We start from the raw sequence: 27,913 nt of genomic DNA, 5'->3' as shown, positions 1-27,913 counted from the left end.
ATTGTTTAACCGTCCTAAACCGGATCAATTAAACAAATAATGGTCTGTAGACATGATAACAAAGTTTTAAAATTAAGGATGGGTAAAAGATAATACACCTGTTTCCTTTTATTTGTGTGTGTTTTTCTGTCATTCTGATTCCCAACAAAACGTTAGCGAAATACGAGGAAACACTTGACGTCTTTGTAAGCGAGAACATTGATTTCGGCTAGCAATTGTCCTTAGGCCCCTATTTCACACACATGAGTTTTCCATCAATTCCATTCGTATTGTTAAGACCGTTTGTTCGCTAAGAAATTTCACTCTGGTCTTAGGCTTTAGTGAACCATTTCTTGAGTAAACATCATGGCCTACTTGAAACTTTGGGGATTAATAAACATATGGTTAGGGGTTTGAAAAGGCTCCTCCGAATTTTAGTGCAACTTGGGGTGTGGCCGTCCCTGCGGGGGTATTCTAATCTTTACATCGTATTTTCTGTATCTACCCCTATATCAATAGAGGTAGGGACTTGAACAGTCGAGTAATAATAAGCCTATTTTTAGGGATCTTGTGGGTCCTTCGGAATTTTAGTGTACCTTGGGATGTGGACGTTCCTGGTGTGATTTTGCTATTTTTAACATCGAGATGTCTGTCATCTACCCTCGTATGTGCATTTGTGTGCACCTGGATGGAAAAGTTACTGGCTTTTATCTAATTTTTGTTCGTTGGGTCGCGGTTGCCTAGGAAGCTAAGTGAGGTGATCTTTCCCCTTGACCAGCCACCGATGTATATACATCAGCTGCGTCTGAGTTTTAATCATTTAAAAAGAAAAAAATGCAGGAAAAACATCTTAAGAGTGATTTATTTTTTACTTCGTGCCGCCGTTATATGAAGTCCGATTTTTGACTCACTAAAAAAAGTAATTGTTTAACCGTCCTAAAGCGGATCAAATAAGCAAATAATGGTCTGTAGTCCGTAGACATCATAACAAAGTATTTAAGGTAAGGATGGGTAAAAGATAAGACACCTGTTTCCTTTTATATGTGTGTGTTTTACTGCCATTCTGATTCCCAACAAAACGTTAGTGAAATACGAGGAAACACTGGACGTCTTTGTGAGCGAGAACATTAATTTCGGCTAGCAATTGTTCTTAGCACACACACATAGCCAGACAGCGAGAATTATAAGGTCAGAACAGATTACCCTGTACACAAATGACAGAGAGGTGCAATGTTAACATGTACGAAAGTATGTCACGGTACGGCTAACGGACACACATGTTAAATATTAATTTTGTTTTGACACAAGGTAAGGTTATACAAAACTGCTAAGTTGGTCATTGAGCGGTGAATCTCTGTAAACTTAAGCAGAAGAAACCTATTTTTTCTTTTATGTTCTTTTTTATCATATTATGTTAAACGTGGGAGGAAATGTCAAAGAGACAGTACAGGTATGATTTATTTAAGCTCTAACATAAAGACATCTTCGATATCAATACCTTTAACATCCCTGTTTCTGTTCAGCAGTTCGGATAAGCAATTTGCCCAGATTAATTTTGTGTCGCCAGCATTATCTCATAACATGGCAATGTTTACTTCCACATTATCTAAGCAGATAAGGAAATAGATTCAAATGCGCCGAACCTAGTTCATTTTCAGTTTAATAAATCAGCATTTTCACAACAGCCTGTTTAGTTCTACACGTGGTGACTATTTATTCTAGTAAACTGGCCATTCCATTTTGTCCGGGTTGCGTGGAAAGTTACAATGGGGTTCTATTAACCGTGAAATGTTTCTTCTATCATAAGTGAAGTCTTTGTTCCCCAGGATGTTAACGTCTCTTGTGCTGAATAGTTAGCACAAGAACCAACTTTCAAAGCAACAGTGACGTCCCCGGCTGATATCCCCTGGCAAGTGCCTTGAACTGAAATTAAAATTCGCCTATAGAAGTACCATAAAACATGTATGAACAACGTGTACGTTCAATATAAACCTATAGAGTCTTTAAGGACATTAAGTCAACGCTGAAGGTTTGAGATTCTGTGAAACGATTTCTTTAAGTCAACAAATCTGTGTCAGTGCCAATTATGTGAAGGATATTAGCAGGCGTATAATTGACTGTACCTAACAAACAAACGAGAAACTGAATAACGGCTTTAACGAGAAATTATCAAACAATACCTGTAAACGGGCTGTTATAATATACAACCTTATTGCTTTCATAGTATCTATTTAACTTGATACTCTCAATTTTCCCTGGGTTGCTACATTCGCTATCGTTGAAGGTGAAGTACCATCGTGAGCACCCGTAGGGAGCATACATTTCTTGGGCACTCCCTGACCAGAGCACATTTAACCCGCTGGCGCCGAACTTCTTGCTGTACGTCACAGTCTAAAATATATGTAAAACAAATAGAGCATAGTCCCGCGATCGTGCACTATGAAGAAGAGGATCCACGAAAAAGAAAGATGCTCTAACTTGTTCATCTATATTATATCTCATCGTTCCCTACATATTATAAGAAAACTGTGCTCAACTACCCCTGTACCGTTTCCTTTTTTAAACCCCCCCCCCCTTATCGTAACCATGGATCCGCAGTCCTTAATCAAACAATATGATCAAAGTTCTTTCATGTAACGGAAGAACGTGTTTACTTGTCTGAAATATATATATTGTGACTTACATAAAGTGTTCCAACGTCCATACTAATGTTTTGAGCTGGCCACCACCAATATTCCCGGTTGAAGATTGGGATTCGAGTAGCAGTTTTTCTCGTGTGGTCTGAGACTAAGAAATAAGAGTTTATGTGAAATATTCTATAACTGGTTTAATATTCAGGATATATACTTTCTTTAATAAATGCGGGACGTTTGTATCCTTATCAGCCGTATTTAGTAATCAAGAGTTCTTATTTGGCAGAAAAAGGCAAGTTTTAAATGTAGCAAGGTACACGTAACACCATCAAACCTTAATAAAATGTACAGGTGTACACGTAAATTCATGCTAACAGCGGTCAGATGTGTTCTACGCCGTACTTCTCTTTCGTCTCTTTTAATCTTATTAAACGTATTTAAGCGAGAGAAACTAGGCAAAACCACTGTCCCACTCATTTTCCTTAAACTAGCCCTTTATTAATAAAACAATTGTTTGCTGGTTTATGCAATAAACCCCTGTCATACATGTACCAGTATGCCCCAATTAAATCACTAGTGTATTTTTAGAGTTTAAGTCCCCCTTATTTCCCTCTCCAAAATCCAATCTGGGAGCTGTTGGTAAATAAAAGTCCGTTAATTCAATTGTCGAAATATTGGTAATACAGAATATCTATAAACCGACCATTATGGGGAAAGTGCAGCAAAACTAATACCGTATGTAATAATGTGTCACTCACGTGCATTTATATCCAAACCCAGCCGGGTTTCTTCCACCCTTAACCTTGATGCTACATACCACCCAGTGGACGGGTTACCATTGCTTATATTCCAAGGGCAGTTTCCGCAGTGGAACGATATATTAACCGCCCCTGCGGGGATTCCTTTGCAAACACCAGAAACTACAAACAAATACAATTTCGTGAAATGTAAATTCGCACGGGTAAGATCGAAAATCACATTTACACAAATGATCAAATCATTCGCCGTTTTGCCTCATTCAATTTTATTTATATAACAAAAATAATTCCATTTTAATCATAGCGACCAAAAGATTATACAAATATATGAAGTGCAAATAAGAATAAAAAAAGAAAAGGACTTAGCTCGGAGACTTTAGAATACGGATGGTTACATAACAAGACTGAAAACAGTATTCTCAGGAGACCGGCTGATGTCTCCAACAGGGAGAGGAAACGTCGTAATAAGGACACATTATTCAGTTTATCGATGTCACTTACTTGCTAAGATAAATATTTGTGTTGTCCTATACCACTGTTTCCTAAAGTGTGAAGGTTTCCTACTTACACTCAAAAGTCTTGAAAATGGCATTATGCAAGTCATTTGCCATGTACAAAGCGCCATCTATCGTACCGGGATCGGAGCACTCTTCACCATTGAACGTGAAGTACCATCTGGCACAGTTTGCTCCGACTTCACGTAGACTTCCCGTCCAGTAGACTGCCAGGGCCGTGTTCGAGCTTCGTTTTAAGTATGTTTTACTCTGAAATGCGGTACATGATAAAAATAAGAGGTCTTCATTACAGAGGCGTTTTTTGTTTGCTTAGTATACTACACTGAGTGTTTTCATATTAAAATATAAAAGGAACGCAAGAAATTGCAACACTGCATAAAAAAGACAAAATTAAAAGACTCTCATTTCTTGATTTACTTTGATTTTTTCTGACTTAATCACCATATAGGCATACCCCGGTAAACGCAAACTGAGTCACATTCGGAAAACGCCGCATGGATAAGCACTAATCAATATTGTTTCATAGTGCTAATATAACCATTAAAACTGAAAGTTTCTGCAACACAAAGTAATTCCGTTTATTTTTCTAGTTTCAGAGACCAGTGCTTATACGTTATGAGCTCAACGTTTTAAGATAATTTTAAATAGAATTTTGTATATATATGGTTGCTATGATTTCAATAAGTGTATTATTATTATTATTATTAATGTTGCTGATGAAGACAGGGAGAGGTTATGAATAATGATTACCAAGTAGATGTTTTCATCTTTTACGAAAATATCCTGCACCACCACAAATTCCTTAATGTTGAAAAGTGTCAGGGTCTCACACTGTGCTGAAAAGCAGAATTGTACAAAACATTGCGTGCGATGATACTATATATCTAATTAAAGTGATAATTTGCAATTAGGGTACCATAGAAGTCTCCAGTAAAATACGAAATAAAATTTTATCGTTCTTTGAGACATTCAACACAAAAAGTGCCACAAAATAACGAATTATACACAACTGCTACATGTGGTCACTAGAACACAAACATTCTCTAGTTCGACAATGTTATATGGCATCCTGCAAACGCTTTACAGGTACACCACTGTTTAAAGATTTACCATTTTTAAAGGCTTACTAAATGAATTATGCGGGAAAAAACACTGTAAATAATTCCCTTGTACTCTGTCAAATTCGCTATGTTAGAATAAGGAATGAGTCTGCAGAAGTAACCATGTGGTTTCTAATTGTTACGCCACCTGCAAGTGCTACGTTTCCAGAACTCTTTGGGAAACGTCCTCCCACAAAATCTAAAATTGACAAAGGTACATACCCCGACTTTGCAACATGCATATAACCCCTATACTGGCATTGGGGTAATAGTGGCTGTTAACTAATTGCATGTAGTCTTCAAATTATATCTTACATGTACTAATGGTAGCGGACCCCGAAATGAAGTGCAACAAACAACATCTTTTATATTAAGGTAAGAATCATAAAATTGCTATATAAGGCAGTGCCTGCAGACTTAAACGGTTGAAGGACGGGTCTAACAACCGGTAATCTTGTTGTATCCTTTATTACCTTGTATATGCATCTTATTTGATTACACAATACATTTATTTATTTATTTACTTTAGTGAGAAATTGCACAGGCGATTTACCTCTATAATTATGCGCCTAAACAACGAATCCGTTTGTTTAAATAGCATGATAACTAAGATACTAACATTGTCCAGGATTTGCTTCTATTTCCTCGAATTTGAAGTAGGAGAATGATCTCCAACCGATCCTTGCTTTTGACTCCCCGCTTATGTTCCTTACATATATCTGAATGGTGACAATGCCAGCAGGAATATTCCAACAGACGCCAGACACTAGAAACAGATGTGTCAAAAACAATTTAGATTAAACACGTAGTAACAAACGTATAACATTTTGCTGGTTATAGGTGTGTGTGTGTGTGTGTATGTGCGTGCGTGCGTGCGTGCGTGCGTGTGTGTGTATGCGTGTGTATTGTGTGATGACGAGAGGCATTGTTTCTATTCTGATCGCTTATAAAAGTTAATGAGCAAAATGGAAAAAATAAAACTGTACTGATTAATTAAAAATGGAACGAGTCAAAACAGATATATTGTAGCCAAATATACTTAATATGCAGCACCTTTTAATAAACTTTCTTTTAATAAACGTTTTTTTTTTTTCAAAATCTTTAAGATACAATAAATTCAACGGCTGTAGTCAATCAATCTGTTTTTTTTTTTTTTTTTTTTTTTTTTGACGAATGAAAATATATATATATATATATATATAGTTCAAGGGGTGGTATTTAATTTGAGCGACTTTTATCTGTTGCAAAACACTGGAATCAAATGTATCAATTTAAAATTTAACAGAAGCGACGTGAGGTATTCGTTACAATATCACTGAAATATATGAAATATTTTAGAATATTACAGCTTATTTCGACTCCGCTCCATACGTTGTCATGACAGTATGAACACATAATATATAATTTAACGTAATATGACAAAACATAAATGCAAATTAGTGTAATATAGAATGACATTAAAATACATGAACTAGTGGTACATTTAAATTACATAGCAAATGCATAACAAAATACCATTCAAAATGGCACGAACCGATAATATAATAAAATCTACATTAAAGGGATAATAACTCTTCGTATGAGATCTATATTTCACAATCAAAACATTGTGAACAACTCATAGAAATACAATATATTCTGTTGTACAAGAAAAACGGCAGTTATAGCTATTATTCTGATATCTGAGCTTGTCTTTAGACCACATGACCTCCACTGATCGCTATACTCTGTTATAATCTCTTAAGAGATTATTTAAAAAACGAACTTTTAAGAAAAAAAACAGGGACTAACTCTGAATGTAAAAATGGATTCATTAACCATTGGTAAGTACGGGAAAATTGTTGTTTACTCCAGGGAAATTTCATTTTTTGCCATTTTTTGGCCCTTTAACATTTCACTATGATGGCACAAAAATGTCCGCACACTTACGTGATCCATGTTCCATTCTGTTGCGTCTCGTAGTGTGTTGTTCCGTAAACGCTATATTGTAAGGACTTGTGCAACTTGTACCGTTTATAAGGAAGTAGACCATAGAGCCACAACTATTGCAATCTAAGGCGGTTCGAATTGATCCGCTAAATTCGACTCTCAATCCGGTACTGTCCTGTAGCTTGTTGTAAGTGAAACTCTGTAATTATATTTCGGTAAGTCCATGCGTGCATGTACTCATGTAAGGAACATTTTACTATTACACGTAGCTTTTGAAAAAAGCTAAGCCTCCCTTTGGGGGGGGGCGTAATGGGATAAAAGCGCAAATTCGTCATATATATGGTTAGTTACATGTTAGGTATTTTCATCTACAGATAAAAAAATTGCGTTGCACAAAGCTGAGGAAAACGTAATCATATTGGCTATAGATTCCATACAGAAAATAGCAGTTTGAATGGACGCCTGGCGCTGTTTCAAAGATTTTCAGTAGTAAAGATTTTATGTTGTTCCTTAGTGGGAAAATGTTTTTGAGTTTACTTACTGGTCCGCCTCCCTTCACCGCACCAATCCCTCCACCCCAACCAGCGTAGACGATATTGGAAACTGGAGTCTCATCACAGTACGCTGAACTCCCTATTACACAAAGTATTATGGTTATAACTTTACATAAAACACTCGTCGGTTCAGTTCTCAAGGGGCTTTTTTTACATGTCTATGTGAACATCTGGGCCCGGTTGCACCAACCGGTCGTAAGTGAGGCGTAGCAGTTGCGCCGGCGTAAACCGGGCGCAAATTGCTACGCCCGAGTAAAGCCAGTTGCACCAAACTAGAATAGTGTTTACGTCGGTCTTAACTTAGTCGTAAATTTACGCCTGCCAGCTAGGTGGTGTAAGTCGGTCGTAGCTCGTTTTCCACTATGGCTAGACAAGCACAGAGAGAGTTTGATGACAATTATCGTAGTTAACGTAGAAAATGTGGGTTGTTATTTGTTAGTTTCTTATTCAAATCTTCCGTCTGTATAGCTTGGTTTAAAAAAAAATATGGCTACACATATAATGTATTTAGTAATCATATGATATATCAAGGAGTTATAACTCCTTGGATATATATATATATATATAATTACTAAATACATTATATGTGTAGCCATGTACATGTATATGCATATGTTCAAATTAAATCTTACCACACATGTAGGTACGTCTTGGCTCTCAGCAGTACGGTTTCTTTAATTCTTTTTCTTTTCACAATTTTTGACAAATCATAACTAACTATAGTCATTCTTTCTTCACATTTTATATCATTTATATTTGACTATATATAAATATAGAGAAGAAAGCTTAAAATATCAAACTTTTAAGGCTCCTATATAATGTGTATTAGGTCTCTTGTATTTCTTAATCTCCAAGATGTAAGCTCGATTGAATTAAATGATCTCTCACGGTGTAACCATAGATAAGAAGGTCATGAAATTGTCGGCACTGTTGTAAAAATATAAAAAGAGAGCAATGTTGGCGTTTTTGCATTATTTTCAGATTCAAAAGTTTCAATAACAAATGTGAAGGTGTTCAAATCCATTAATAGAAATACGTACTGCCTCCAACGCGATTTTCTCATTTACAGCAGCATACTATAATAGCATATTATAATAATATTTTGATTCGGAATATATTTACGATTGTATTGCTATATATCCAAGGCCACAGCAAAGTTAACGTATTTTAACGTTCTTATTACTAAATCAAAATGGAATAATGTAGCTTATGAATTTCTACGTCTCTGAAATGCTCCTTTTGTGTTTATTTATGTCATCATTCCATAATGACTGCAGCTGAGATCACCTCATTTGCCCAATTATACCATTCACGTATTGTTGGCCAGTGACGCAACGGAGCGTTACTTGGGCGTAGTTACATGTACGACGAACAGTTTTTGTCTTGGTGCAACGGGCGTAAGCAGGGAGAGTAAACCTGGCGCACGGACGCCAGGCGTTGCGGTTTACGACAGTCGTAGCCGAGTAGATTTACGCCCCGTTGGTGCAACCGGGCCCTGCTGTCTACCGAAAGGTAGCGATATATATATATATATATATATATATATATATATATATATATATATATATATATATATATATGAGTGATATTAGACCAAATCTTTTATACTTTTGTCTGAAGATAAGACAAAATTCCAGATTTACATGTACTTTGCTTAGTCAAGTGTGTTATATCCGTTATACAAACCTACGCAGACCGGCTCTCCTGTGGTGCAATCTACACGACATCGAGACCCCGCACTGCACTTCACAGTAGAGCATGCTTCTTCAAATCCATTCCTGGGCTGCAGTGACGAGCGAACATATGGGTTATGGACAATTTTCAATGAGTTTTAGGTGAGATTTAGCTGATTTTTTTAAATGTATACCTTGTTAGGCTACAGGTTGGTTTCTAACTAGCTATTCGCAAATATCCCTCTGGCTAAATCTATACGCGTTTCTGTGCTGTGCCCAGCGAAAAATGATGACGGAAACTGTCTAAGTTCGGCTGGTTTCTGATATAGAATATAGAAAATCCATATAAATCTTACTAGACAGCAAAGTTGGCAAATATACAGACACCATACAGGAAACAAGGCAACAAAGCTGACGGATGTTCAGACATTACGCAGAAAAAGTGCACCAAACAACGTTTTGGCCAATTTTGATGCACCGTTACATAATGCTTTAAACAGCATAATCACTCCTGCCCTCTTACATTATGTACTACAACTAACATGGACACTGGAAAACTAGCAAGTGATTCAGCTTCATGGGATATAAAAGCCACTGAAAATGCTAATGTGTGAAAAATAAAAAATTCACACAAAAAAACAGAATGATTACGGTAAATGTTAATCGATCATGCCGATTTTCAAAAGCAACCTGCCTTTTACCAAACAAAGCCACTCAGTAAATTTAAGTTGGCCTAAAACAAAAATACGGTTTGGCAGTTATGAGGTGAACGTCAAATTTGTTCAAAAAAAAAGAATGATTACCGTAAACGTAAAAGCAACCCGCCTCTTAACCAAACAAAGCCACTCAGTAAATTTAAAGTACAAAAGTACGGTGTGGAAATTATGGGGCGAAAAACATGTGTCGGACAGCGACAGCGACGGCGACAGCGACCACACGGACAAACAAACTAATCAGAATATATACAGACACTGTAATAAATTTTGCAAGTCGACAAGATCGAAAGACGACGGATACTAATTTCAATATGTACAGTCAATTATTGAATAGGTCAATGTAGAAACATACAAAAAAATACGTTTCTGTCAACAAATGGGTTAAACCAGAGTAATACATTTCCTGTGGGATGTTACGCTTTAAAGAAATGTAAATGCCCTCAATCATGCAATGTTAAGATAGGATAAAAGCCGACAGGATCGATTTTGAATCACTTAATTTTGCTTAAAATAATATTTTTGATAATAATACGCATAATGCAAATTTTGTCTGATATACTAATTAGACTATCTGCTCTGTATGACAAGGGCCTCAGCAAAAATAGCCAAAAGTTTCGCTAACTGCCGTAAAATCAAGCGAAATCCCGCTGGTTTCAAAAAGCGCCCGACAAGCGACTGAAGCTGACAGAATTTATCCAAGGACATTTTCCTGGTTGTGTTCTCTTTTAAAGTTCTGTAAAAAATAACATTAATGCTGGCTTATGACGAGATTATAAATAAGGAAGACTACTGTTACTGAGCTGATGAAAAATAGGCCGCTTGTATCAAATATTATAATAAGCAATAAGTGAATGTAGCAACCAGTGCATAACTTAAGTAACATTGCAGAATAACAGAATTCTGATACATATAATAAGGATATATTATCATAATCATATCTATCACGTTTTTTATGGTTAAATCTATACCACAAATTAAACAATAAGTGGGGTGAACTATGGTACCGTGTTTTTCATCTGACTCTCCCAATGGTTTTCATTGTGGACAGGGAGTTGATAACAACGGCGTTTCCCTTCATACTCTTGAACATAATCGCAGGCTTCAATTTTATTCACCGTTTGAAGTCTACTAACTTGTAGATTCGGCTTGGGTCTAGTATTTTTTTACAATTTTTCCAGTCTTCTTGCACTAGTTAGACTTTTAACGGTGGTCAATTATCTCTATAGAAATTGTTTTTCACAAAATAAAGATAATAACACCAAGCGCTATTGAAAAATGCCTATTTTTATATTCATAGCTAATACATTTTCTTCAAATTTTTTTCAATTTTGAAAAAATGAAATTGAGATTAATGTACTGTCGAGCACTGTGTATCATAGATTTGCCAGAGGTTTAAAAAATGAGCCGATAGATTTTCTTTTTCTTCATATGTAGGAATGAACTGGATTTATATCGCTTTTTGTCCGTTTGTTTTTTCGCTGGGGGGAAAGTGTGCCTGAAAAGCTAACAACGGCGTGCTTGTGCGTTCTCCCTTATATCAGCCACTACTGTATAAACACGATGTGCAAACATGTATAAACATGATGAGTTTTTAACTTTAAAAAGAAGCAAAAGCAAAACTACTCACGGAGACGTCTCTAACATTGGCCATCCATATCCCAGTTGGGGAACTAGAGGAAAACTGCGAAACATCTTGGGGTTCAGGGAGCATACTGCACGTGTGATCTTGGTTCTTGAATACAACTGCTGCGCAACCTTCAGTTTCTCCACATTCCCCAGTACATTCCAACTTGGTGCTGGCTTCTACAGTGTCCAGTATAAGGGTGGTGGTATAATTGGTAAAAACTTGTTGAAAAATGGCACATCTGAGTTCACTGGAGAGGCCGCCACACAGATCAACAGTGGCCGCACAGACATATTTTATACAGAACCCTAGGGATAGAAACCGCAGGTATAAGTATAAGCCCCGCATGGTGGATTTTCCAAAGGTTTAAAAGGAAAAAGTCAGTTCACAGCGTCTTCCTAGCGCTTTACCACATGTGCCTGAGATCAGACACGAATACAGTATATCAACGTTTTTGTGGTGGCTCACTCTTAGAAAATATGAATTAGAGAACCTAATTGCACCACAATGTATATCTCGTCCATCTTTTATAGGCGACATCCTTCTTTTGAACACATCAATAATTCAGGAATTGTCGGGAAGCTATACATTTTTCTAGTTTAATTGGTTTCAAAATATTTGCAGTTGCTTTTGTCAGAACTTGAGTGTAGTAAATGTGTGCAGTAAATTGATGGGAGAGTGTCAGTTTTGGTTATTTCATGTCGTCCGCTATACTTAGTAAAAATGTTATAAGTGATTTTATAACACACCTCTTTTCAAATCATCATAAACCCGGCCATCAAACAAACCATCATCTCGCGACATCACACTGTAACCTGATAATTGAGGTCGAGTAGTAGATAATAAACCTGTTTTCTTTTGTTTTCCTTGTTTTTACTGTGATTCCAATATCTAACAATGCGTTACGAAAACACTTGAAGTCTTGAAAGCGAGAACATTGATTTTGGACAGCAATTGTCCTTGAGCACACACAAAACTGACAAAGAGAATTTCAAAGTCGGAACAGTTTATAGAAATGACAAAGAAGTGCAATGTAAACATGTAAGAAAGCATGTTGCGGTGCGGCTTACGAACACAAGTGGTAAAAAATTCAAAACTAAAATATTTTTTCGTTGACAGTAGGTAAGGCCAGACAAAATTGATACGTAGCTTTATAAGCGGCAACTCTCTGTAAACAGAGTCAGTAAAATATATTTTTACCCTTTGAAATTGTGAAGATAAACGTACAAAACGTTTAAATAATTAATGTTAAAGTTGCTTTTATTCATTTTTCTTAAATAGGGGGAGGTAACAAATGCACAGTATATAGGTAATTTAAAGCAAAGATACACCACAAAGTATGATTCCTTTGCAAAGATAGGTGAAAATTTTTGTTTTCGTCAAAATTAAGTTGTCGTTAAGAATGCAAACTTGTACATGTGCAATGATAAAAAGAAAATAAAAAAGAAATTCAACGAAAAGGTATAATTGATGTCCAGGCACGTTGAATGGTGAAAGATTTCAAAATCCTTTCAAGAATAAAAAAAATTAAAGATGCCAGCAATTTTCACCTTAAAACAGGAAAGATTCAACTAAATTACATACGTTCAGTTGTAGGTGTACTTTACCCAGCGGCAAATACTTGAAATCAAAATCAATATTTGACACGGGTGTCAATTAGCCGTGTCATAACACGATTTCCTGTGTGTTTACAATGTACTTTTTTGTCTCTTCTAGTGACTTAGAAATTCTCTTTGTCTGTTATGTGAGCACTTAAGGACAACTGCTGTCCAAAATCAATGTTCTCACTTTGAAAGAAGCCAAGTCTTTTTCGTATGTGCTAGGAACCACAGAAAAAAGAAGCAAAACAAAACAAACGTTTTATCTTTTGACCCTTTTTTCGTCACAGGTGAAGTCAAAAGACGATTGTTAGCTTAATTGACCCGGTTTAGAACAAAAAAATTATTGTGGTAAAAAAACAGATGTTGCTTCACGATTTTATTAAGTTTAGCATGAAATATTTAAAAAATATACTTTCAAAATAATGCAATGCAAACATTTTGTTCAATAAAACCAAATGTTTTGAAAGCAATTCAAGTCAAATGGACGTATATATACATCATGGTTCCATGGCAGTCCTTAAATTATTTATACACTCGAAGTAATGATGCTGCGTATGAAAATCGGCGTGATAGTAAGACAGAGGGGCGCATTTTTCTTTTCAAACTTTATCTTTTTCTTAAAGAAATGCACGACCGGAAACCTGATACGGTGTAGTCGTTTCTGATCTCAGACACTTGCACAAGCCAATCATTCGATAGGAACTGTGCACTGATTTAATACTTTAAACCTTTGGAAAATTCACCATGCGGGGATTTTACTTATCCCTATGGTACACAGTGTTAGGGTTCTTTATAAAATATATCTGTGCGGCCACTGTTGATCTGTGTGGCGGCCTCTCCCGTGAACTCAGATGTGCCAATTTTCAGCAAGTTTTCACCAACTATACCGCCACCCTTATACTGGACACTGTAGAAGCGAGCACCAAGTTGGAGTGTACCGAGAAATGTGGAGAAACTGACGGTTGCGCGGCAGTTGTATTCAAAAACCATGATCACACGTGCCATATGCTCCCTCAACTCCAAAATGTCTCGCAGTTTTCTTCCACTTCCCCAACTGGGATATGGATGGCCAATGTTAAAGACATCTCCGTAAGTAGTTTCCCCTTTTTGATTTTTTTTAATTTTAACTGTTTTCAGATGCACATCATTTTAATGCATATCGAGGCTTAAGACAGGTGTGTATAGCCTCGGTCACAACCGGCCGTACGGGCTCTTACGGACTGTTTGCGTCCAAACGTTGCACAGAATCTCACGTCCCACGCAAGTCCTTCTTACGAATTTTCGAGTTCGCAGACAGCCCGTAAGCACGTACAGATTCTACGAATAACCTGCGGACAGCAAGGCCGCAAGCGTAACATGCTCCCCTCGCAGAGTTCGCAAGTATGTCGTGCGTGGTCCAAGACGCAAGCAATGAAGGAGCAAGCACCCTTTGCGTGTTGAGTAAGGCGCACACCCATCCAGGTAACGAACGAAGTCGAAAGCACGCCGGGAATGCGTCGCACGTACGTCACCCCCAAGCCTGGTGTATAAAAGGCGTGCTCACGACGCACGCTCATGTCTTGACAATGAAAGTCGATTGTGCAACGTGTACAACAATTTTCAAAAAATTCAAATTTTGCTAAATTTAGCTTCTAGTATCCCTGTATGCCTCCCTTGGAAGAGAAAGAAACTTACAGAGCAGAAAAGAAGGGGGGAGGAAGAAGAAAGACGGGGTGAAGAGGAGGCAAATTTGACGTACGTCGTCGTACGTCATCATAAGTGTGTGAGGCAAGTGCAAAGCAAAAGTGAAGCGAAAGGGAACTACTTTCGCTGTGCGTTGCATTCTCTTCATTAGCGGGAGTGCGTGCCACGAACGCAGGTAGCAAGACAAACCCAAGAAATGAGTACAATTTCCGCGGCCATCGCACCTTGCAGTTAGCGTCCCTGCTTCAAAGGACATCTCACGTGGCCCCTACGACTCGCAAAGCAGACTTGCGCCTTTCCATTGAAACCTTTCTTCTACTTCTTCGAATTCCACGGCCTCCACTGCACCCAAAAATCGTAGGGGACGCACGGTCCTTATATTCGTGCGTCCGGTTGTGACCGAGGCTTTAGTTTCGCAGCTAGGTACCCCCTTGTTCCCAGTCTCTCCATTAAAGAAAAAGTAAAAAGGCATAATGACTTGCAATTAACGAAAAAAACTTGGATTTACATCCTTGTGCCGTACATGCTTGCATTATTTTTTTCCATTTGCCCCCTGCACGCATGCAGTGCTTTACCTTTTTTACTTGAGACTTATTTCACGTTATTTACAAGTTTTTAAAAAAGATAGTGATAATGTTTTTAAAGCTAGCTATGAATGTGTTCCCGGATAGATTTTTTTTTCAATTCAATTTCAATTTATTTCTGTACTGGTACATAAATAATCAAGATCTTGTACAATGTAATATGATTTTAAAAAAACAATACAAGTAGTGCATTGCCAGTCTCTAATTGGTAATTGGATTGCCAGTTTGTGAGTGAACAAGTATATATCTTTATATAATGAACAGATGTACTAGTTTAGTTTCTAATAAAATATTCCAGCTAGGCAGTGAGATTTAACGTCTTAGTGTAATTCAAGATTTACCATAGACACAAACCTTGAAGCATATTGCTACAATCATAAGTTACACAATACGAAGCGTTTCAAATTTACAAGGAAGGGAGAACTACACATATAAACTAACAGATAAGTAAATAACAAAGCTAAACTGATATAAGCATTGTTACCCTTGACCATGCGGCTGGTTGAGTCCCACTGCCGAGTCACTTCTCACAACAGTGAGACCATACACTGACATTTTTTCAAGGAATATGCTAAGAGTTACCAAGGAGAGCAATCACTTCATTTCTTTTGAATGATTTTGCTATAAAAATGGAGAGATAGACTAAATTCTCTTTGTTGACACTGTTAAATATTTTGCATAATATAATTCATTAATATACGGCCTATCAGGGGACCACGAGAGATAAATGAATTATGCTTACCTTTGTAGTCGCTAAATAAAGCAGTTTTTTTTTTTTTTTCAATTATGCAGGTAGCAACGTTATTGAAGGGTTGGTTTTTTGCATGATAAAATATCTGTTTCAGACCTTAACGTAAAAAAATAACGAAGACCTCTAATTTTCAAGTTAACGCCACAACATTTATGACGAATAAATAGACTGATATAAATTTATTCCAGACGCAATGAATTTATGTTTCAAAAATGGACAAAGCAATTACATCAAGTATACATAGAATTCAGACGAAGTGATGGCGAAAAACATGTGTAAAAATGAACGCCACGATTATTTATGAACACTAGCGTTTTTCGTATAACATTTACCCTGGCCTATGGCGTAATGGCGAGAAGAGATAGAGAGAGAGAGAGAGACCACTTCGGTAAAATTTTGCCAGTTTTTATGAACAATTTCCTATACACCAATGTGAGCAGCAACCAGCTCATGGCATTCCGCTCAGTAACATATTCAAAATATGGTCATTGTTAAATCTGACATGGGTGCAGATAAGTATAAAATCTGTATTTCCATATAATATTTTACGCATTTACACACACTGGACAATAGAAATGTCACCCCTACTGAACCAATACTTTGGGGGAGATAATGACTGTGGAATGATATGCTCCTGGTATCATTTTATTAACATCAAATTTCACAAAAGAAACAGTTCTGACTGAACAATTCAACTGTATCGAAATCCTGACATTGCTTATATTCCTCCTCTTCAAGTTAATAACTTTGATTACTCTGATTCAGGGGGTGACACTTCTATTGTCCAGTGTGTGTAAAAGCTTCCTGTATAGTGAGAAATAAAAAACACCAATAGTTCATTGAAAATTGTCAATAGCTCATATCCATACTCGTTATTGCAGCCCAGGGATGAATTTGAAGGAGTATGCTCTACTGTGAAGTGCAGTGAGGGGTCTCGATGTCGTGTAGATTGCATCACTCAAGAGCCAGTCTGCGTAGGTTTGTACAACATTTAAAAGCATGATCCCTCAACTGAGTTGAAACCCGTTTGAGGGATTTCTATACCTTAATATACAAAGGACTATATTTAGGGAAATAGCAAATTTGCTTTGTGGAACTGATCCCAGGAGTGATTCTATACTATTCTGGGCATATTTCGTCTATTTTTTTAAAAAAAATATCTTTGTGGTTTATGGAACAGACCCTTTAACCAGGAGAAACATTTCATTCGAAGCTAGTTGCCGCGTACTATTGACTTAATTCGAGTTTGTTTTCGGATATTTGAGACAATTTTTAAGAATCGAATTAAACAGTTGCTGAAAATGACTGAGAATGTTCCAATTATATTGTTTGGCAAAAGCAAGAACAACCCCGGCAGCAGTGCTTGTATTTACCTCGATGAAGATGTAAATGTTCGTGCAACATCCTTAACGAAACATAATTTGCAAGATGTATCTTTGCATAGACAAAACGTCATTACATAGCAGTACATGTAGTGGTTCTTCTTCGCATTTTATCTAGGGAGTATTCTAATATTACTTGTTAGTAATTTTGAGTGTCCTTTTTGTAACCTTTTTATCATATATATATATATATACTCAATAATTGCCTACAAGTTAATGGCGAAAAGACTACGTGTATCATCCTCCACGTATTAATTCATTGTACCGGTACATCTGATCCCTATTTTCTGCCCTCTAGTGGGAAATAAAAGTTAAAAGTTAAGCCCCTTGGAGTCTGAACTGACGAGAGTTTCAATACCAGGCTGTAGATACGTAGTTTTATGTACTTAATATTACAGGGAGTTCAGCTTATTGTGATGAGACTCCAGTTTCCAATGTCGTCTACTCTGGTTGGGATGGTCAGTTGGGTACGGTGAAGGGAAGCGGACCAGTGAGTAAACACAGAGACATTGTCCCTATAACATACCACTTTCTAGTAAATAAACCATCCAATCCCTTATGTTTAATAATAAGGGATAACTGATATTACATATTTGTGTCGTTTGAGGTGATTTGGTTTCAGTATTTAGTCAGTTGTTATTTTTTATCAGTAGATGCAATTAAAATCAAGCCCACAAAACATGTAGTTAAGTTTAAGTGGATTTTACTATTATACTGCTTAGTTTGATATTTTCAGATGCTACATCTATTAGTAAAATTTAAAAATAAACGCTATCTGCATACACCGACGTGTACTAATACAAGTGCAAACAAGTCTTAGAGGAAACATTTTGGTGGATGCTCTTGTGAGCAGGTTTATTATTATTATTATTATTATTATTATTATTATTATTATTCCTAATCCACACTGCTCATATTAATTATTAATATCATATGCATTATATAAATATGGTATATAGTAATTTGGTGTATAATTACAGAGTTTCACTTACAACAAGATACAGGACAGTACCGGATTGAGAATCGAATTTAGTGGAACAATACGCGCCGCCTTTCAATGCGTAAGATGTGGATCTCTATTCTTCTTTCACATAAACGGAATACGTTGTAGGAACCCCCAGTCGATTAATTTTTTTGAATATCACACTACAAGTCGCAACAGAATGGAACATGGTTCAGGTAACTATATATATATATATATATATATATATATATATATATATATATATATATGCCTATCTAATTATCAGCAATGTTTATGTATTATGTTTCATTACAAATAGTGTTGTTTTTGTTATGCTGGTACATGTGACTTAATATTTTTTTTATAATTTTATTCTTATTTGTGTTATGCCATATACCTTGTGTAACGTTGTATTATTTTATGCTGTACTGCCAAAATATCGAATTCGAAGGGCCGTGTGTGTTATGTTGTCATCATGTTTTTTTATTTGTTATTTTGTGTTTTATTTCTATTCATTAATATACAGACTTGACATTTAATATGGAGTATTTTTCCAAATCATTTTTTCTTTGATATTTTTCCTTCTTTGATTTTGGCAAGTTCTGGCTACATGAATACTGTCCATAGGTTTTTTTAATTTGGCAATCTTGATTGTCGCGGTAGCTGCATAGACCCTTGGTTCTGTGAGTAATTTGCAATACAGGTGCCTCGTTTAATTCATCTTGTAATGTAAAAGAGTTCCTGAGGTGCCCTCTGGCTAATTTAAGGCAGTTGGTTTCAAAAATATTCTTGTATCTGGTCTGGTTCAGGTTTCTATAGATGACTATCAATGAGGTTTTGACACCAACGTGAATCTGTCCCAAATGCAGATGCTCCCACCGCCCCAAGTTGCCCTGGGAGCGACAAACGTGTAGTCGTAGGCCTTGTCGGAAAGTCTATAAACACTTATTTGACCACCTTGGCGGTACAGATGATATCTTGTCTCATAAGTGTAACCCAAATGTTTCAAGTGCTGTTCCCAGAAACGTTAATGGCTCCCAACTCATTGCAGAAATGAAAGATGATGATTCGCTGCTTAAACCAGTCTGCAACTTCCCAAGAAAATCACCACACATTACGCAATACAACAGTGCTTCCTTCAGACAAGGCAGTCAGTTGTTTGTTACTTACACACCTTACTTCAAATTTATTCAGCCTCAAAATTCACATGAAATGCGCGTTTTAGAAATAAATAATACATTTAACCTAGTCATAGAAATTAAAATATTTCATGTTAAATGTCAAGTCTCTCCATATATTTATTTGACATGTTATTGCTTTTGTGATACACTTTGCATTACAGCCAACACCATAAAGCCTTATGAAATATCACTGATGATACTTTAGTTTTGAAAATTGGTTCATTAACTTAATAGATACATCAGCATATATACTATAGATATGAAAGAAACGGACACGCATTCATCATAATTACCAACCTGCCACGAGCTCAACAGAAACTTTGTAACACATTTATTTCTAGTGTCTGGCATCTGTTGGGGTGTTCCTGCTGGCATTACCACCATTAAAATTTATGCAAAGAACACAAGCGGGGATGGAGAAGCATATCTTGGTTGGAACGCGTACTCCTACTTCAAATTTGAGGAAATAGAAGCTAATCCTGGACAATGTTAGTATCTTTGTTTTTAATATTTTCTGATTAACGGTAATTGTTTTAGAACTTGATTATAAAAAGAAAACTCCTCGTTTAATTTTCTTAAAATTGTACCATCTATTGCAGTAGGATAGCCTGATATAACAAGTATAACAGTGATAAGAACCCCTCCCTCCGAATGTTTTAGTATGAATTGATCTAGGTAATGAAACATTAAAGCTTATACTTCAGCACACCTTCAGGGTTTCAAGTTTTTGTTTTGTGTCATATTTGGAATAATTTCAACACAAAAGTTCCAACTGATTCATTCCATCCTTTGGTCCCCAACATACATGTAAGAATTCAATGTGAAGACTATATATACTCTGCGCAATTATTCCCCGATGCCACACCCAAACTACGAGGAGTATGTGAATCATCCCCGGAAATGCACTGCATGACGTCACGCCTAGCCCACTGCGCATGCGTGCATTTTTAATGAGTTGCTAGATTGCCATAGGAAAATAAATGGGTTCGCGATTCGTGGGTAATTCGTGAGAATTGACAAACTAACGGCCTGATGACGATAGACAGCAACGCTGTGCTATGCTTCAAGCAACTCCTGCCCAAATATCGCTAGGGTTTTTTAAAAAATTCTGTTGTACACACGTACTAACAAGTATGCCGTATATTGCCTAGACTACCCTCAGCAAAACGCAAATATTTTCAGTTATAGTGATTTTAGACGGTAGATTCACTCAGAAACAAAGGGAAATTCATTCGTTGCCGATAGCACCAGCTGATAGCAGAAATATACAGAGTCTAATAAAAAAATTTCATGGCAATTGAAGATGTTTTACCACTGTACAATGGAGTCCAAAAAGAGCACTTGGCACAAATGTAAAACTGCCCAGTGCAAGGCCAAGAATTCAATCAGTATTTTCAATCATATTATCAGATTCTACATAAATTGACTGACCATATCACTTCTCAGTATTTAACTAATCTCTTAATCCAAAATTCCTATCATCATTTAATAATTATGCAAAATTCTTCTTTCAGATTGCTATTTATTTAAATTTTTAATGCTGCAACTGTTCCAAAATAATCTTGTAGTAAAGGAAAAATGCAAATAAGAAGTGGAAGACCAATTTTACCCACAGTATTCAATTATTTGAATATAAAAAGAATAAGATCACGATTTAACAAATTAAAATTATCTTTCATGAACTCTTTCATGAATAACATATAAAACAAAAATGAAAGTTATAAATCAGTGGTAATGGCTTATTCTGGAATATATGACCTCTGTACATCATCAGTACCTGACTTGGTACAGTATAGTTACTACTTGGATACAGAGTTAGATTTAATTATGTAACAATAAGAACAATATATATTATAATTATAAACTTCTCTGCACATATCAGACGCTTGTTACCATGAACTAACACTACTTGACAATGGGCTGAGCACTTATCACAGAGTCTGTGTGCGATGCCATTCTTGTGCTGTGATTGGTTAGTTGAGTCACGTGAAGCCCTACTGTTGCGCCCTCGCGTATCCCGTAAATGCTGCACATTTCTGGTCATGACGTCACCAAGTCAGGGTATGAAGACTCGTTTGCCTTTGGTCAATTTTGGCTGGATTTTGAGCAAATACCAGTTAACCAAAGTATTCTGTTTTGTATACCACGCACTAGTGACATCAGGCGATTATCTATGCAGATTCAGGCACTTTAATAAGTGTATTCATTCATGTATCATATACGTTACCAGGTCATTTAACCATTTATCCTACTTTCCAGCGCAGTGTGAGAGTCTGACTGTTTTTAACATCATGGATTTTGCGTCACTAGACAACATTCGCGTAAAAGATGAAAACATTTATATGGTAATTGATGTGAATTATTTTCCCTCTCTCTCCCACATTTCCGCTTTCTCTCTCTCTCTCTCTCTCTCCTGCTTTCTCTTTCTAGACGAGGAAGAATCCAAAGAATACAAATTCGCTGTTGAGTTCTAAATTTTTTATTTATGAGTCGCCAGATGAATGTATATTAAAATGGGGGAATTTCACTGGTGACGGTGAAAAGTAGATACTGTATTTTGTCAATGGAATGGACAACAAAGAGAAGATGGTAATTTTTCCAGAAAAATATTTTATATAAAGGCCTAACTTGCAATTTGTGCATTTGAGTAAAGGACGAGGAGTGGGACCCTATTGCATTTTAAACTGTGAATAGCGCATCTTTTTTCAGTTTGATAATTCAAATACAATGTAAAGGGTTAATCATAAAAGCGTTTTTTATATCATGACTTTTATTTCGCGTTGCAATTTCTCAGATGTTCAGTTTTATAAGACCGTTTCTGTTTGGCATATTTCAGAGTGGCTCATACTTAAAACGAAGCTCGAACACGGCACTGGCAGTCTACTGGACGGGGAATCTTCATGAAATCGGAGCAAATTGTGCCAGATGGTATTTCAAATTTAATGGCGCCGAGTGCGCCGATCCCGGTACGATAGATGGCGCTGTGTACATGGCAAACGACTTGAGATCTGACACATACAGGACTTTTGAGTGTGAGTAGAATAGAATTAGACAGAAAGCATTCATATATTATTTAATTCAAGTGTGTGTACAAATTCAAAAAAGAACGACCGGTCATAGAGACAATAGTTTCATTTTTCGATCTCACCGTGCGGAATTGCATTTGCGTTTATTTTCAGTTTCTGGTGTTTGTAAAGGAATTTCCGCAGGGGTGGTAAATATATCACTTCACTGCGGAGTGTGCCCCTGGAAAATCACGACAAGCGGCAACCCGTCCACTGGATGGTATTCAGCATCAAGAATAAGGGTGGAAGAAACTCGGCTGGGTTTGGATACAAGTGCACGTGAGCAGACGCATTTACTATATTGGTTCTTCTTTGCTTTACAGATTTTTACTGGTTTAAGAGAAGCCTGAATCATCAGGTTTTTGATAGCTTAATTAATGCATTTAACACATTGGTTGAGCAAGGAGCTTTGTAAATGAAATGGGATGGCCACAAAAAAGTTAACACAATTGTTTTACTGTGATAAGAAAGGCAAAAGGGTGGGAAAGCTTCTTTTTTTCCGAAATGATGTAAATTAGGAGGTACATGTAGAAATAGAAAAAATTGGTGACTCCAAAACAAGAGGGGTATGTACTAGTATCTGCTGTGCCTCACCCTGGATGTGCAATATTGTTCATGTGAATTTGCACCCGTGTATTTTATTAAAGGTTTGGTGGCGTCATATGGTCCTCGTCATGATGTTGCTTCTCCCACCAAATACCAACTTTTGATTAATAGTTTACGCCTCTTAAACCAGTGTTAAAATATCAACTTTTGATTAATAGTTTACGCCTCTTAAACCAGTGTTAAAATATTGTACATTATACATGTGTTTTTTTTTATCTTTTAGTATTAGACCATACTGGAAAAACAGCTACTCGAATCCCAATCTTCAACCGGCAATATTGGTGGTGGCCAGCTCAAAACATTATTATGAACGTTGGAACACTTTACGTAAGATCATTTTTATATTACCGACGTCAGTGTAGTGATAGTTTGTGGTATACCGCCTCATGCACAGTGCTGTATTTTCAGCCAACGTAATAAAATGTATGATATAATATAATCTTAAGAGATTCATTTTTTCATCCAAAAGAGAACTAGACAAAAGGTGTTAAATTACCTGTATGTGCAGAAATTTTCAACTGCTGTTTGCTGCCGTCTTCTTCAGTGCCCATTTCCTCAACAAAGAGCAGTTAAAAATCTCTGCACATACAGGTAATTTAACATATTTTGCCCTGTTCCCTTTTGGGTGAAAAAAAATGAATCTCTTAAGAATATATTATACATAATACATCCAGATGAACTTATTTTCTAGAGTATGATATACATGTAGTTTTAAAGTAGCCTTCAGTCACATAGCTACTTTTGTACTTCTGAGTCTCATTTTTTTCCTTTTTAGACAGTGACATACAATAAGAAGTCCAGCATCAGTGGGTTAAAAGTGCTCTGGTCAGGGAATGCCCAAGAATTAGGTGTTCCCTACGGGTGTTCACGATGGTATTTCACCTTCAACGATAACGAATGTAGCAACCCGGGAAAAATTGAGAGCATCAAGTTCAATGTTTACTATGAGGCTCTCAATGAGGTCGTCTACTTTAACAACCCATTTACAGGTATGCTTTGGTAATTTCTGTGTTCATATTATTGCTTCGTCTACCTCTGCCAGCTCAGACGTTTCTTAATCGGACAGTATTTGAAAGCAATTTACATTACTGCCTTCACAATTTTGACATTAACCATTTTTAACTCTCAGAAAACTTCTCACAGAAGCCTCAACCTCCAATGTTGACTCAAGTTTCTAGTCCTGTATTTATTAAACGTGTAAATACCACATATACCTCTCCATACGAATTTTAAATTTCAGTTCAAGGTACTTGCCAGGGGATATCAGCCGGTGACGTCACTGTAACTTTAAAAGTCGGTCTTTGCGGCCTTAACTATGTGGGGCAGGAGACGTTAACATCCTGGGGAACGAAGACTTCACTTATGATAGAGGAAACATTTCACGGATAATAACATCATATTTCGACTTTCACGCATCCTGGACAAAAAAGAATGACGAGAGTATGAACAGTCATGTAGAACAAACGCATGTAGAACAGGCCGTTGTGAAATACTACTGTATTAATCTTAAAATCAACGACTGTTTATCATAGATGTTATAATAAATTTATGTAATGTATAATATTGTCGACACTTGAGAGTTTTGAGGCTTTATCGTTAATTTGATATTGCAAAGGAATACAGCTGTACCTACCAATCTGCATTTCTTTCTGATGATCGTACATAAACATAGAATGAGAGACTTACAGGTAGAATGGCAATTTACCTTTTAGTGGTTAGTGCAATCCGTAAAATCATGTACTCTCCATGTGATATTTTTCTATCTGTCTTCGAGTTACCTGTATGACGTACAAAGAGGGAAAATAGTTTTTCGAAATATGCTTGTTATTTGAAGTAAATCAGAACAAGATTTTGTAAAAAAAACAACAACAACAATTTAGTAAGATTTCTATTGAAATCATGTCCACTAATGAGTTTGTTCATTCTTGACAACTGGTATTTGTAACTGTACGTGTTTAAAAAAAACACAGTCGCATTAACACAATGCCACACTTCCTTATGGAATAAATACATGTATACAACGCAACTATTTAAATACCTCAATACTCGAACTCCACGCACTTTAACGTCAAAGCTGTATTCGTAACTACTAATATTACAGGGTGACCCCCTCCCCCTAAAAGCCGGAACCTATAAAAATTTAATTCATTCCTACGAAGGTCCGTTCTTTTGTCAATTACTCGAACACATTCCTCCTTTTGGGATTTCTCGGATTTTTGCAGTGATTGCTGCCTTCAGTTCATCAATTGTTTTGGGGTTGTTCTGGTACACATTATTTTTGAGATATCCCCACATAAAATTATGGGGGGGTCAAGTCTGGTGAATGCGATGCCCACTCAACGTCACAATTCTTGCTGCTCAGACTGTACTGAAACATGATATGTATAAACATATCTGTCCCAGGTGTTTGTCTGTCCCATCTGTTTAAATATCCACCATTCCCATGAATATCAGAGACGCCCATGTCTACCGTCTCACACGGCAAAACCTAGAAACTTTTTACTTGCGATTGTTCTCAAATTACCGATATCTCCGACTAGCATTTAATGAAGAAAATGCCATTTTGTAATAAAACTGATCTTTTATGCATGTCAAATAAGTAGAGCACGTACCCCTACCAAGCAATTTATTCCGTGTGAGACTTTTTTTATGTGGTAAACCTAAATTTAACGTACCATTAAGTGTAATGTTTGTGTCATGCTGATGTACGGCAATAACTTTTCTTAACTCGTGTCAGCCAGGATCTGCTTTTGTGTCGCCACCTGTTATCGGGTCAGTGATACTTAACATATACGGGTAGCCCAGATTGTTTTGGTCTTTCCACCAGAAACGATATCGTTGTGTTTTCAAATCCTAGCTGCACCAGGGTTTCACGACCTCCAAAATGGGGAACAAGCATGGCACGTCCCTCCCTACTCACATTCTCCACGTTAAAACCGGCGACAAAAAGGGCGCTGGAACCGACGCCAATGTTTTGGTAGTGCTTCACGATGATCAAGGGAAGAAATCGGCCCCCATGAAGCTGGAGCGCCCTTTGAGAGACAGCTTAGAACGAGGTTCGATGGACGCACACCCTGTCTCTGATACCTCCGGCCTTGGTAAAATTCGGAAAATGGAAATTACAATGGACGCGTTTGGTTTAGCGCCTAATTGGTTTGTGGAATCGGTTCGCATTGAGCACCAACAGGACAAATCCATCCGTTTGTTTCCAATACACCGTTGGATCAGGCCCAAACGACACTACGTGTTTGATCACCTTGATTGCAAGCTGCCGCAAGACGATGAGCAAAAAGAACAGAGGAAAAGCGAGTTAGAAGAGAGAAGAAAACTTTATGAATTTGCGCCAAAAGCATCGGGCCTCCCAGTACAGGTAAAGTCATCACTGACGTGGTGAAGAAAATAACCCTTTTTGTAAACAGCATGAAATCTATAGATAAACGCCAATATTGTTCGCGACTATACCATGAAATCGCGGTTAGAGTCATTAATTCGGAGATCAAAATCACTAATTGGCGGTTATTATTCGCAACCGGCAATCGTCGCATAATACTAAGGGCAGACGATTCGTGTACAGGCCTCATGTAACGATTGAACTGAGCATTAACGTTTACAAGCCCTGCCTCCTGAGAAAAATATAAAAGGCATCGTCACCTAGATGATATCATCTTCCTTTTTTATTATATATCTCAGTACATATTTTTCTCTGTTGATCCGAGACGCGGATTTTATCACGTGTTTAATGATACGCTCCCCGTTGGCATGGCCGTAGTAACAGAAATAGAAATACTTTAACGACTTTTTTATAACTCCATTTAAACTTTAGAATTATGTTATGACATGTATGGTTTTTATGCATTGCACACCACAGTTTTATAGTTGTAACATAGCAAGCTGCCTGTTGACAGACTGCAGGTGAACGAATTCACTCTGTAGATATTTTTTAACATTTTGTCTTACTTTATAATTTCATTATCTACCAATACACTATCAGTTTTAATATTGTTTATTTCTATGCTTTCTTTCATAATTCCATTTACTCTTTTGAATAACTTCTCAATGTTCAGGTGAACCAGTTGCCAGCTGATGAGGCAATGTCGGATGCTTACAAGGCAAGTGCGTGCCCCCTTAAATATATATAACTTATATATATTTTGTCAAGATAGAAAGAGGAGAAACCGTGTTTTGATCGTGCCTCCAATTTCATTTCAGATAGAAAAAAAAGGAATTATAACCTTCTTGGTTATTATCATTTGCATATAAACAATTTAATTTAACTCTCAAACACGCACGTGGTGTGAGTATCACACCACCCTTACCAGCAAAAAAGGAAAAATCTTCATGGGGAAAACCAGAATCCACCTGCTGCGGTTGAGCTGTTTCACAAAAGGACTTTAGTCCAAAAAATTGGTCTAAATTTTGGAAACAAAATTTTAGTCTACTTTGTCCTAAGATCCGCTGCGGTTGAGCTATTTCCCCAGCAGTTTGGCGGACATGTCGGTTTTGCCTGGTGGTCACTCGGTGCTTGAGAAAGTGCTGGAAGTCCAAAAGGACCCCTCGGACGACCACAAGATCCAGGTCGAGATACACATGGCTTAACAAGGAGACAAACATGACT

General features: G+C 36.9%; 3 protein-coding genes across 3 annotated transcripts in view; 2 read left to right on the top strand and 1 right to left on the bottom strand.

Annotated features, from left to right (window-relative positions):
* Window positions 1-726: 726 nt before the first annotated feature.
* LOC106178947 (uncharacterized) lies at window positions 727-12,004 on the bottom strand. The gene is made up of 11 exons (XM_013562354.2): window positions 11,485-12,004; window positions 9,155-9,251; window positions 7,456-7,547; window positions 6,915-7,113; window positions 5,605-5,751; window positions 4,636-4,721; window positions 3,939-4,134; window positions 3,371-3,532; window positions 2,663-2,766; window positions 2,160-2,370; window positions 727-1,902 (listed from the first exon to the last, which is right to left on the bottom strand). Exons 1-11 carry the CDS (start codon window positions 11,827-11,829, stop codon window positions 1,757-1,759), a joined length of 1,785 nt encoding a protein of 594 aa, XP_013417808.2. The 5' UTR covers window positions 11,830-12,004; the 3' UTR covers window positions 727-1,756.
* A 1,485-nt stretch (window positions 12,005-13,489) lies between these two features.
* LOC106178941 (uncharacterized) lies at window positions 13,490-25,244 on the top strand. Its single transcript, XM_087008056.1, has 11 exons — window positions 13,490-14,171; window positions 16,982-17,078; window positions 17,881-17,972; window positions 18,463-18,661; window positions 19,969-20,115; window positions 21,887-21,972; window positions 22,464-22,659; window positions 22,807-22,971; window positions 23,522-23,625; window positions 24,074-24,287; window positions 24,539-25,244. The coding sequence occupies exons 1-11, from the start codon at window positions 13,827-13,829 to the stop codon at window positions 24,685-24,687; spliced, it is 1,794 nt and encodes a 597-aa protein (XP_086864182.1). The 5' UTR covers window positions 13,490-13,826; the 3' UTR covers window positions 24,688-25,244.
* Window positions 25,245-26,057: 813 nt separating this feature from the next.
* The window catches only part of LOC106170509 (allene oxide synthase-lipoxygenase protein), a 35,968-nt gene continuing 34,112 nt past the window's right edge, over window positions 26,058-27,913 (top strand). The window contains exons 1-2 of the mRNA XM_087008055.1: window positions 26,058-26,668; window positions 27,363-27,407. Of these exons, the coding sequence (XP_086864181.1) occupies window positions 26,183-26,668; window positions 27,363-27,407 (531 nt within the window). The 5' untranslated portion in view covers window positions 26,058-26,182. The remainder of the gene's footprint in view (window positions 26,669-27,362; window positions 27,408-27,913) is intronic.

This window comes from Lingula anatina, chromosome 3 (assembly GCF_051362555.1).
Source record: "Lingula anatina isolate TDL-2025a chromosome 3, LinAna3.0, whole genome shotgun sequence".
Lineage (NCBI taxonomy): Eukaryota > Metazoa > Brachiopoda > Lingulata > Lingulida > Lingulidae > Lingula > Lingula anatina.
This window is presented reverse-complemented; position numbering and strand designations above follow the sequence as displayed.

Excerpts from the sequence above, each read along its gene's own strand:
- LOC106178941 (XM_087008056.1), top strand. The coding sequence starts at position 13,827 with ATGCGGGGATTTTACTTATCCCTATGGTACACAGTGTTAGGGTTCTTT. Across the intron at positions 22,660-22,806 it reads CACATACAGGACTTTTGAGT|TTTCTGGTGTTTGTAAAGGA; the intron begins GTGAGTAGAATA and ends GTTTATTTTCAG. Across the intron at positions 22,972-23,521 it reads GGGTTTGGATACAAGTGCAC|TATTAGACCATACTGGAAAA; the intron begins GTGAGCAGACGC and ends TTTATCTTTTAG.
- LOC106178947 (XM_013562354.2), bottom strand. The coding sequence starts at position 11,829 with ATGCGGGGCTTATACTTATACCTGCGGTTTCTATCCCTAGGGTTCTGT. Across the intron at positions 4,135-4,635 it reads AAGATGAAAACATCTACTTG|AGTAAAACATACTTAAAACG; the intron begins GTAATCATTATT and ends ACCGCATTTCAG. Across the intron at positions 3,533-3,938 it reads CATTTTCAAGACTTTTGAGT|TTTCTGGTGTTTGCAAAGGA; the intron begins GTAAGTAGGAAA and ends ATTTGTTTGTAG.